Below are 12,241 nucleotides of genomic sequence, written 5' to 3' on the forward strand. Positions count from 1 at the left end.
AGTGCCTGAGGCCTTGTTCACATGGGAAAATTCAGTGGCATTATTCGTACCTTTCCACTGCAGAATATGAGTACCCACATAGGAACTCAACAAGAATATAATTATTTTGTTCTAGAAAAGCCCTAAGTACCTTCATGAAATCTCTGCCCAGAAAGTTATCTATGGCACAGGTAATGCAACACACCAGAGAAAATGCGTTTGGGGACATCAGAAAGGACTGCTTTGTACAAAAGCAACTCTTCACTCGTGTGACAATACATTTCCCTGTTTGAGATTGTTTTTTCACACAGAGCACTCTGTCCCTACTTTAAAAAAACCTCATTCTACAGAGAAATTAAAACAAACACCATGCACATACTTATCCACACCCACCCACCCACTATTTTAATTATTGATATTAGTTTTACTACACTTTTCTTCTGTAAATGCATCTTCACTCTGAGCACCGCACTCAGATGCTATCTGAGCAGTGACTACAGCTCTTGGTAAGCAAGCGATGTGCTGAATGCTGATGGAGAGGGCTAGCGCTAGCTCAGGAAAATAAGCAAGAACAGAATCCAGGTAATGTAAAACAATTTCACACTTGAAAGGATATTAACAGGACGTGCCGCACCTGCAGCCATGAATTTCATTTGCATAGGAGAAAAACAATCTCTGTGCTGTAAATGTAATACAATGGGTAGGAGCGATGGAAGAGAGAGAAAACACAGACTGCCTCATACACGGTGTGACTTAGCAGTGGCTCCGATGTGGCCTTTGCAGTTCTGCCTTTTGTGTCTACTCTGCCCTTTGCAGTTCTTGCTGAGTGACCCGAAGCAGGTGGTATAACTCAGAAAGAGATTTCAGAGTCCTCTGGTGCCCAGCAGCATCCACGTGTCCCGGCTCAGCACACTCCTGCACAGCCTTCTGCAGCTGCAGCTGCAGCGGGAGGGAAACCAACGGTCCTCTGAGATTTGGGGAAAACCAGCGACGGAATATTTTGTCACAAATTACCTGAGGAAAGGGAAAAGAACAGATTGTTGTCTTGCAGGAGCTACAACTAATGTCCTGCTGCTTCTCTAGGACTGTGGCAAAATGTCATCCGAATCCAAAATGCCTCCCGCCATTCAAAGAGGAAGGTATAGAAAAGGAGCATCCACAAAGGCTACGCTCTAGCTGAGGAATCCCACTTCTTCTCAGACTGCTCTTGCACTTCTGCATAACAGGTGGTGAGGGCGAGGGGGTGCGAGAAGCAGGCAAAAGGCCGCCAAGCTACAGTCCCCCAGCCTCTCTGCTGCGCTAGTGCCTCCCACCGGCACAAGCTGGGTGAGCTACAAGACACCTCATCCCAGGGCCAAGAACCCCATGGACTCCCCTCTCCACTACATCCGCGCACTACGTCTGTAGAGTGGAGAATCGCAGCCATAGCCGCCCCACTGCTTACACGTGGACAGCCCCGACTTTACCATTAGTGGAGACAGTAATGCCAATCCCCTGCCCCTACTTCCTTCGCTCTCCTATCTGAGGCATTGGGCTAACAGCTACACAAAAACACGGCAAAAAAAGCCACTAGTGAATATAAAGATCTGTTTGCGTGCCCCAAGATGGGATTTCTGAACAGGACTAGCACTTATGTGGCCATGTTTAAAAACCTGACTGTCTTCATCTCACAGTCTCCTAGCACATACCATGCATTTTGTAGTCAATGTGATTTTAAAAGAAATGGATGCATAAAGCAGCTGTATCTACTCACTTGCAAGTTGTTATTGGCTCTCTGTGCTCCGCATTTTCTGATTTTCAGATTGCATTTTGAAAAGCAATCAAAAAAATTACAATCTTCGTCTCCTGTGCAGTTCTGTTCAAGGATGTCCCTCATTTTGGGTTCAAAAAAGGCCATATCCACATCAATGGCCACCACCTGTGGATCAAAACAAGCCATCAGATGTGGCACAGCACAGCCTGTGGGACAAGGCTGAGCAAGTGTTCTTTGATGCTTGCTTTTGGAAATGCTGTGCTGAGAGCATCTGCCAGTGGAGAACTGGGATCACAGTGAAAGGACTTTATTTTGGTTAACTGAGCTGCACTAGTCTTATAAATACCACTTTTTAAACAAAACCAGCCAATGCTTACGACACCAGGAAAGGGAAAATTATTTGTGGACAATATGCGTCCCTGGGGACAACTGGATTGATTTGCCTTAAACCAGAACTATATCCAACTTGAAGATTGATTTACTTGTTGTTGCACCTTATGCAGATGGCAACTCAATCTCTTAATTACGTGACGGTGCAAAATTACCCACAGGCCAGACGGTATCATTTCACAATTCACCGTTCAGACTAAACCCCTGACTTTATCATTGTGGAGAGGAGCAGTGGGATGTGCAGAAGTACCTGCACCTGCTACAGCTCCTCCAAACCTGCCATTGCATTCCGTGGGTTTGAGTCTGCTCAGCTGTAGAGAGATCCCTGAGGCTGTTGAAAGTCGAGACTAGCTTTGCCCAGTCCTGTCTGCTATGGTTTGACTCATTTATTGTGCATGGTTCTTGTTCTGCTTGTCCAGAAATATGGTCCATTGCAGAGCCCAGCCAGCCGTTGGTCTCAGCGGAAAAAGCAAGGACTGAAGACATCAAGCAGTTTCCTCGCCCTGACATGAGGCTTGCAAAATAGTGAAAACGCAGCACCCTTAAAGAGGTCTGCAGAGCTGCTGCCTGTGCTAGGCTTGAAACCATTCTGGGAGCGAAGGGCTGTAGTCTCAGTTTCTGCCAGTGTCACTCCACCCGTGAATAGGTCACTTAAAAAAATCAGAGCAATAAACAGGGGAAGAAAGGAAGCCAGCAATGGGATGGCAGCTGCTTGACATGAGACAAACTGTGGGTGACCACAGTGAACGCAGCCTGCCTTCAGCGCCACGGGTGCAGCAATCAGCGTACGTTCAGAGCCGCACTTAACACTTGACAGTCAGGGCCAGAGACTCTCCCTTGCAGCAGCTGACACACATTGTCATGGAGGAAAACGGCTGGGACCCGGGCAAAACAGAGTTACTTGGGCTCAAATGATAGACTCATTTTTAAGATTCGACCTCCCAGATAACAGGGGAAGCTGAACTGCGTGGCTGGAGCAGCAGCTGGATCAACCCCAGGAACTAAAGTTGTCTGGTCTGGTAGAAGGCCAAATAAACCTTCCACAGGCAAAAGAAAGAACAAGGTCTAACCTTCGTTTTATTCTACTTCTTTTTCCCCAGGGAAAATCTTAAAGAGATGAGGCATAGCTTAAAAACTCAAGTATTTTTAAGCTTCTTGGAGAGCTTGATAATGATGACGTAGCCTAAGGAATTTCACACGTTTGGACAGGCAATTTTTTTTTTCTTTTCTTCTTTACTTCCTTAAGCTTTCTGCAGTTTTGCTGTTCACATCTTTGGAGAAGAGACAGTAAAAGCGGTGCAGGGTTTCCCCAGTCCTAGGGTCACTGCATCAGCACCCTGGTGGGTCTCTGCCAGCACTGAGCACCTTTGACAGTCTGATCAATTGCTTCGCTAGGAAAAAAAGCCCTGGTTCCCAAACGTGTGGCTGCCAAAGGATTCAGTGGTTTCACTGAAGTTCATCTGTTAGAAAAATGGGTGGGCATCCAGCCAGACCCTGTGAAGATAGATCTGGGTGACACTCTACCTATAAACAGCTACATTTTGGTGGGGTTTATGATTGTAATTGATGATGAAGGTACCTAAGGAAACGCAGGAAAGACCCAGCTTGGCTCCTGACCTGATTTGAAGTCATGTTTAAGGTGCTGTAATCTTTCTAGTTCTTTCTGAGGTGCTGGTAAAATGGGAAGCTCTCCCGGACCACTGTATATTCACCCAGACCTCCTTCCAATTCTGCCCCTTATGTAGCTCCATGGCAGCTTAAAATTCCCCTGGATGATCTACCAGGCAGTGATCTCTCCCCTCCGTGCTGCAGGAACAGTATGTGAAGGCTGGAGTGAGGGCCGGAGGCTTATCCCCACCATTTGAAAATAATCCTCAAAGTAAAACTATTGCACTCAAGGCACATTTCTCTGGGCATTAGCAGTCTCGTTGCTGGGATGAGAAATAGTGGTGCTATTATGGGTGTTTATTATTATCCTATACAGAGCACAAGAAACAAGCAAGTGAAAAAATTGCTTAAAACAAACATGAGGGACAAAAAAAGAGGCTGCCTTGCTGTGTCCCTGTTCTGGAACTGGTTGATAAAACCGCCTAGAGTTTCTGCTTCTCACTCTCCTTCCTTCTTCACCGATCAGAAGCTCTCCCTGTCACCCCTGTGTCCCCCCCCACCTCCGGGCAGCTTTCTGTCTGTGTATACCTCCTGTCTCCCAGCCCAGTGGGGTGAAAACAGGTGATACCAACAGGCTGTAAGTAACGTACAACTGGGAGAGCCATGAGTGAGCAGCAGCTCACTTTTTATTTTTTAATTAATTCTCCTAGAAAATACTAAATTAGAGTACTTTCCTATACCAGAAGGTGACTGCTGTCTCTTTGGACCCCAGAAGTCACGGGAGAATCCTGGAGAAGCAAGCCTCGCCAAAAGGTCTCGTAAGGGAAGACACAAGCAATGTTCTTTCTCTTTTCCTAAATGATATCTCTTTTCCTCTAAGCAGGTGGTAAAACAGATGCTCTGGTGTGTGCTCAGCCACAGGCAGTCACAGCCCTGCATAACTGAAAAAGATGGGCAAAGCCTGCCTTGAGGAATCCCTGCCGTACCTCACTTTGCCTAAACACTGGTACGCTTTTCTAGTGTCTTGCTGTAGCTCCTCACCCATTCCCTGTCCAGCTGCTGTATTGCACCTGAATAAACACTGGAAGGGAGGAAGGGAAGGGTGAAGGGGAAGCACTCTAATTGCTCTTAATGGCTATATGTTTAGGCAATGTTTGTCTAGTACTCTGAAGATGCAAGTGTTATATTAACACTCAGTGAGTGCTGAAAATAGCATTCAAGTCCCTGAAAATGCTTTATGTTCACTCAGAGTGCAGAAACTCCACTGACGTCACTGCACGTTGTCAGTCTGGTTCAAACACTTACTTATTGCACAGTGTCTCCAGTCCGTACACACAATTCCCAGCGAAACCAGTGGAATTTCTGTCCACAGAATGAATGCAAGATACATTCAGCAATGTGGTGCTGAGCTACATCACTACCTAGAAAACATGCATAGCTATTCAGGTCTGAGTTACAGCTGTAGAATGAAAAGTCAAAGAGTAACAGTACCAGGGATTTTCATGTCGCTGTCCTTGGATCATTTCCAGACCAGATAAGCTGAACACTAAAGCACAAAGATGTGTGTGTTTGTATGTGGGGAGTTCCCCTTGTGCCAGGTCAGAGAATTCAGCCTTAGCTTTCAAATTCAAACAGTTTTTCCTTTCAGCATCACTACCAGAAATAGTTGCTGTGACTCAAATTACAGCTTCAGCTACAGCTTTTGAGATCTCCTTGCCTTCAGGAGGTATCCCTCACCACATCCAAGGGACCCTGTCGGTGCCAGTGCCTTTGAGGAGGTGAAACAAATCAGAACTGAGCAAACAGTTCTCAAAACAAGCAGCAGGATGTAGCGCTCTGCAACGTGGCTGCACATACTACAAAGAGGAAAAGCAGTAGAGAAGCTCCCCTGTCCCTTGTAGACGCATTGGTTTTGCAAAAACTTGGCCAAAAGCTGTATGAGGAGGGAAGTGTCATTTTTACACAGCCACTTTCAGACTAGAATTTGACCTCAAATTGCTGCAACACAACCCCAAAGACTCAACTTACCGTGAGATCGTGCCTGATAGCGAAGTTTTCTGGTTTGATGTCACACAGGTGAAGTCGGTGAGAGAAATCATTATCAAAATGCTGCACCATGTCCAGAAAGCTGAGTGCAATGTCAATGATGGCTCTCACCCTGCTTCTGTGGCCAGCAAGGGAGGGACCGACCACGTTTTCCAAGGGAAAAAGAGTTTTGTGCCAGGCATGTCCAGCTGTGAGGTACTCCACAGCATAAAAGTGTCCACAAGAGCCGATAATTCGTAGCACGTGTTTGCTGAAGTCCTGCAGCAAACTGAAGTAGATGTATTCTTCCTGCTGGAGCAAGGACCACATGCTGGCCACCTGTGCTTTCCAATGTGGTCCTTTCTTCCTTGTCCACAGGGGCCCCATGGTATTGTTAGACAGTTCTAGTCCCAGGACATTTTTGACCTCCAAGGCTACCATCAGCAGAAGCTCTGTTTCAGGAATATCCTGTGTTTCCACCTCCTCTAGCATACTGAGGTGCTGGTAGCTGGAGAAGATTTCTTTTTTGGATTTCAGGATGATGGGCCGGCCTCTCCAGTCAGCCTGGATGACCTTCTTACCTCTGTCATAGTAAAGGCAGTGTTTGTACACCAACTTCTGTGCCACACACAGGTCTTCACAGAGGTCGCCAGTCAGGGCTCCGCTGCTGTAGTCAAGACACTGGAGTAAAAGAGCAGAATATTCACAGCAGGACCATACACCCGTGGACCACTTAGAAGAAAGGCAAAGAATCAACAATAGTCCTAAGCTCAAGAGTCTTGCAGCAGTTGTGGCACCGCAAGCACACACCTCCTACAGCCGTTGGGTTATTCAATGGTTTTTCAGAAGTCTCTAGAGACCTTTTACTAGGGGAAATGTTGCTTCAAAATGGGGATTCTTGGGATGGTAAAGGACAGGCTTTTTTGGGGCAAGGAAATGGACTAGATGACCTGTTGCTCTTAAGTTCTTGCCACATATAAATTCAGCGAGACAAGTTTTGAACACACTGGCTGCGCTATGTGAAATTCTGGTCTGCAACACTTCAAGGCACAGGAGATGAAATAACTTCCAGCGTAATTCAGGACTTCTCTGGAAGGTTCAGGGCAGCATAACTTAGACATCCCCACTTAAACTACAGGAAAATCCACGGGTAGCTGGATTGCTGGGACCTTCCGCAGTCCTGCATGTTTCAACCTTGCGCGCAACATGCCCTGAATGACGCTGTAAGAACCTCCTTCTGCACTACCAGGAAACCCAGAGGTTGCGCTCAATGCCTCTTGGACCAAGATCTTTCAGAATTTTTAGATATGTAAATGCTGTAGGACAAAATGACTTTTCCAGTTTTTATATTGACTTATCAGAAAAGATATTCTAATATGAATTAAATACTTTTTTTTTTTTTAATTGGAAAAAAATCAGCCCATGGAAACATGAGAACTGCTGCTTGATAGCTAAGTGGTCACTGCAAATTCATATGAGAATTGCAAGGATTCCCTCACCAGTCCTTCCTTCAACCCATAATTGCTTCCATACCATCATTTCCAAAAGTGTAGGCAGTTGATATATTCCTGTGGGCATTCAGAAGTGCAGCTGCAGGGACTGCTTTGGGCGAATCAGTAGAGGGGATGATCAGAGGTCTCTGGTGAAAGGGGAATAGACCGTGGTGGTGTAGGGAGCCAAACATCTGGGAGGTGGCTTGACAGTGTCAGCCTTCTTCATTGCTTTCTGGCATTTGAACCTGCATTTAAACAAGTTGGCAGCTCCTACTGCATGTGGAGTACTTGCAGTGGCTGCCTGACCCCCACCTCATTTGTGACTTGCTGTTACATACACAAGAAACATGATCATAAAATTCAAGTGGTGTATTTTCTTAGGACAGTCTCTGAGGTGTGCACCAGAGGAATACATTCTGATGCCAGGCAACATTCAGAGTTCAACCTTAAACAACACACTGGGGAATGGGTGGAGGATTAAATCCAAAATCCAGGAATGGTGATAAATTGACTAAAACAGCTCACTGAGGGCAGTTCAGACAGGCATAAAATTTATTTATACTCAGATGTTCTCACAGCCCAAATGAGAACATTCGATGCCAGCAAGGAGAGACAGGTAGGCAAACTCTAGGATGAATGTCCTGACCCTGAGTCCAGGGTGATGTACATGTGTGGAACACACACATCTGCATCCACATTCACATCAGGATGGTCAAGCAGACTCACTGGGCTGTCCACAGACTTCAGAGCATGCAGATCAATGTTTTTGCTTTTGAAAATCCACTCCTATGAATGTAGTACAAATTTATTTTCCCTTTTTAAGTAGGAAATGTAATTTTCTCAACAGAAGTAGTTTAGCAGTTCTTACCATCTGGAACTCTAAGCAATTTTAGAAAGAAGATTACAAACAGAAGGAATTTTGGGGGTTTTCTTTGGAGCATAAGTATAATCACATTTAAAATCATTGCTCTCCTATTGAGAAGACCACAACCTAACTCTTCTTCTGCTACAGTAAGAGAATATAGGATTTAGTCTTGTAATTGGGCCCACACGGGTGAACACTTGCCCCTGTGGACAATTTTACTGTGGTCCATCAAGTTCACTCTTAGAGGGTCCGTATGCATGGACCTCTTGCATCTAGAAGAACACATGCCCAGAAGACCTGCAGTCAAACATGTGAACACGCAGCTTATTTTCTTGTGCTGCCATCACATCATTCTTAATGGCATTAATGAGAAAAAGTAGTTGTGGAAAAAACAGTCTCACTTACATTTCCCAGACATAGGAGATGAGTCGTTTTTGAACCTGGCTGCTGTTTTGGGCTTGTCCGCTGTTCCAGTTGAACCCATAAATATTTGATTATTAACCTAGTATCTGACAAACAGTCTCTGAATCTGATTCTTCTTACACTGAATTTGCGCAGTGTTTTGCAAATGAGGATCTGTGAAACAGGACTTGACCAAGGAGTTCCTGGTCTCACAGTGATGAAACACAGATCTACCTCCCAGAAGTAACGTTCTCTGCTGGTCACCAATGTGAGCAAGAATTTCAGAAACGCTTCCTCAAATAAGCAATCAAGAAGTTTGAACAATTTTCAAGGCGTCTCTCTCTACTCACAGCATGTAGTGAGTTGTGGGTCACTCAATGGCTTTAAAAACCTCCTCAGTTTCCTGTTCATTGTAACCTAGAAGGTCAGCGAAGACTGACTGCACCTTCACGTCCTCGCTACTCCCCCTTCCCCCCATTATTCCAACTTTTAGTGTTTTATGTTTTGCCATAAGCATAACACACTAAGTAAGCTTAGCTCCCCAGCCCTCCCACTATAATCCTTATTTTTTCAGCCCCTGGATGATTTTTGTGGTTTTATTCCCTCCCTGTTTCTTCTCTCCATTTTTCTCTCTGCCAACCTTAGAAGCACAGACATCAGAACTGAATGCTGTTGTCCAGTGCTGCAAAGACAGCCAACAGCCCTTCCCTAATTCTCCTTTTTGGAGACATTCAAGAGATCGTAGCAGCCTTTTAGGCACAGACTGCACTGGTAGTTCATGCTGAAGCAAATATTTGACCCCTACGTCCTTTCCAAAGTCATACAGTTTTACAAGACAGTCTTCCATCCTACTGGCATAGCTTGTACTCTTGTGCTCCCCAATGTACTAGCTTGCATTTTACTGTATTAAAACACATTTTGGTGGACTGAAAACATTTAACCAGGTGATTCAGATTACCCTGCAATGAAAAGATGGTCTGTTTATTATTTATCAACCCAGGAACCTTTGCACTAACTGCAAACTTAACCATACAAGACTTTTATCATCACGATGACTGCTGATAAAAAGAAGAATCAATTCCCCAAAGAAAACTTCCAGAAATGGTCCTCCACACTGCCATCCCCGTCTTAATGACTGCATTTTAGATCTGTTGATAAGACAGTTTTAAATCTACCTAATGAGTGCCCTTTGAATGCCACTAAGTGCCAGATTTTTTAAACTAAAATATGGAAGTGATACTAAGCCAAAAGCCTTATAGAAAAGCAGCTATACTACACAAAAATGCCAACACAAGCATGGTTTGGACTCGCTCGTCTGTTTCTGTTTAAAATTGGCTACATAATTTTTAATATCCTTAGTACGCTTATCAAGATAAGTTAAAAAAGCTGGGTTTAAATTCATGTAAAAGTTTAAATTAATGTAAACCCCACTAAGGATTTATATAAATTTAAATAACTTACTGTACCACCATCACTTGTGTAGATCAGGCCTGGGACTGAGTCTTGCCTTGTTATCAAGTACTTCTATGTAAATGCAACACTGAGCAAGGTTTTGGAAGGCATCAAAAGGAATTAATTTCTCTAGAGAAAACAGAAATTGATCGCTATGATTTAGTGTGTTCAGTGTCAATGAAGGTGAGACTGATGTTAGGAAAGAGTAAGTGGTCTTTTGGAGAGTTAAAGTTGGTCTCTGCAAAACACCCAGTGCTACTTCAGCCTTCCCAGTGCAGTACACATCTGCACAGATGTACATTTTACCCAGAAGAAGGAAATAAACCTTCAGAAATACCACTTGCAAGGGTATACAACCATGCAATTTTCACCCACTTGCTTAAAATAGCTCATCTTATCTCCAACTGAAGATACAACAGATGACTAGTAAAATAGTTTTTCTTGGAAGTCAGATTTTGCTTAATAAAAGGCGTGAGACTCAAGCTATCAGACTGTTTCGTAGATCACTTGCACTTTCTATAACCGTGAAACTCATGCCGTTTTCAGAAGATGTATAAAGACTTATTTCGGGGCTGATGAAGATGAGCTCATTTTCCAATTGTTCCACTAGAAGGACGATCCCTTTCTAACGTCACCTGGGAAAACTGTCGCTTACAAACCTTAATGATACTATTGAAGACTCACCTATGGAAACGGATGAGCACAGCAATCTCAGCTACTCTTCCTCTGGAAGGAGGGTCTGAAACTGAGCTATTGCACAGTGATAGAGACAACTTCCAAGCTTGCGCCTGAAATCTGATCCCTGCCTGGGCTTTTGAAGTCATGCCTGGCGCTCTCCAAACTGAAGAACAGCAACAAGTCTCTGTCCATCTGTTTACTGGCAGGGGTGATGGCAAGGGCCTGGACCTTCCTGAGCTTGGCGGCTCCTTGCAGCTCCACGCCTCTGTGCTCTTCCCAACCACGTAAGGAGCGGGCAGGATTCATTCCTTCAGCTGCAATCCCGAGCTCAGCTGTACTTCAACCTGACTGCTGGGGTAAAGAAACTGAATCGCGCTGCCATTAAAAACACGCCGTCAGGACCGCTGCCTATAGTTTCTCTTCCTTTATTATACAGAATTTAGGGAAACTCTATGATCAGTTTTTGCTTGCTGTAGTAATAGATTATTTAATTTCCATTAGGATTCCTCCCTTCCTACCTAACCATTGGCACTACAAATACCTTAATTAAGAAACAAAATTAAACTCAGAGCATTAACCCACGCTGCTCCTCGTCTCGCAGTGTTTCCTACACAATTCTAAATCTGTTTCTTTTTCTTTTTCTTTTTTTTTTATGAATATGCGCAAATCCTTTCTTGAATTTTTAATAACTGCATCTTACGTGCCAGCCCCTGCCAGACGCAGAGGAGGCGTTACAAGCTGCGTGGCATTTCTGAAAGACGACTTTCGTACCAACACCTTTTCGGCTAAACAAAAAAAAAAGACCCGGAGGGAGGTTTCCTCCCGCTTCGGAGCGTGCGGGATGCCGAGCTGCCCTTTCCCAAGCGCCCGGGAAGGGCCCCCGCACGCCGCGCCGGCTGCCGGCCGCCGGCCGCTGCCTGCACCTGCCCTCGCCCCGGGACGGGAGGGAGGCAGCTGCCCGCCCGCCGGGGCAGCGCCGGGGCCGCCCGCAGCCGCCCGCAGCCGCCCGCCCGGGCGCACCGGGGGCGCGCCGGTGATGCGGCACCTCCGGCGGGACGGAGCCGGGCGGGAGCGCCCCGGCGGCGCGGCCGAAATCGGGTGCGGGGCTCATCGCAGCCCTGACGGACTCCCGGCGCCTTATCCTGCCGGGCAGCCCCCGGGGGATGCCCCGCGTCCCGCCGGGGCACGTACCAGCCTCGCCAGGATCCGGTGGCTTTTCTCGTCCGTGCAGCGCTCGGAGAAGACGCTCCTGTGGAGGAGGAACAGCAAGGCGCTCACCACCATCCAGCAGGCAGCCCAGAGGAGGAGGAGCACCAGGGTGCATCGCCGCCAGATTTTGAGCCGCAGCCGCTTTAAGCCCGGGATGCCCCTCATCGTCGCGCCCGGGCTGGGCTTGGGCGGCGGCTTCAGCCGCTGCGGCCCCGAGCGAGCGGCGGCGGCCGGGGGCGCCGCGCTCCCCCCCTCGCACGCTTGTCCCGCTCCCCGCCGGCGCCCATCGCCAAACGCCCGCCGCCTCCCCCCCGCCCCGCCGCCGGGCTGCCCGCCGCCGCGGCCCCGGCCCCGCTCCCGCCCCCGCGGCCGCCCCCCGCCCCGGGC

At 46.8% G+C, this 12,241-nt stretch overlaps 1 protein-coding gene across 2 annotated transcripts; it reads right to left on the minus strand.

Moving 5' to 3' along the window:
- Positions 1 to 399: 399 nt before the first annotated feature.
- Positions 400 to 12,034, minus strand: DIPK1C (divergent protein kinase domain 1C). 2 transcript variants are annotated; one of them, XM_076330076.1, is made up of 4 exons: positions 11,837 to 12,034; positions 5,759 to 6,436; positions 1,733 to 1,897; positions 400 to 993 (listed from the first exon to the last, which is right to left on the minus strand). In XM_076330076.1, the coding sequence occupies exons 1-4, from the start codon at positions 12,017 to 12,019 to the stop codon at positions 778 to 780; spliced, it is 1,242 nt and encodes a 413-aa protein (XP_076186191.1). In that variant the 5' UTR covers positions 12,020 to 12,034; the 3' UTR covers positions 400 to 777. The 2 variants fall into 2 exon arrangements, with proteins under 2 accessions (XP_076186191.1, XP_076186193.1); XM_076330078.1 differs by lacking the exon at positions 11,837 to 12,034 and adding an exon at positions 7,289 to 7,663.
- Positions 12,035 to 12,241: the final 207 nt, after the last annotated feature.

This window comes from Aptenodytes patagonicus, chromosome 2, assembly GCF_965638725.1.
Source record: "Aptenodytes patagonicus chromosome 2, bAptPat1.pri.cur, whole genome shotgun sequence".
Lineage (NCBI taxonomy): Eukaryota > Metazoa > Chordata > Aves > Sphenisciformes > Spheniscidae > Aptenodytes > Aptenodytes patagonicus.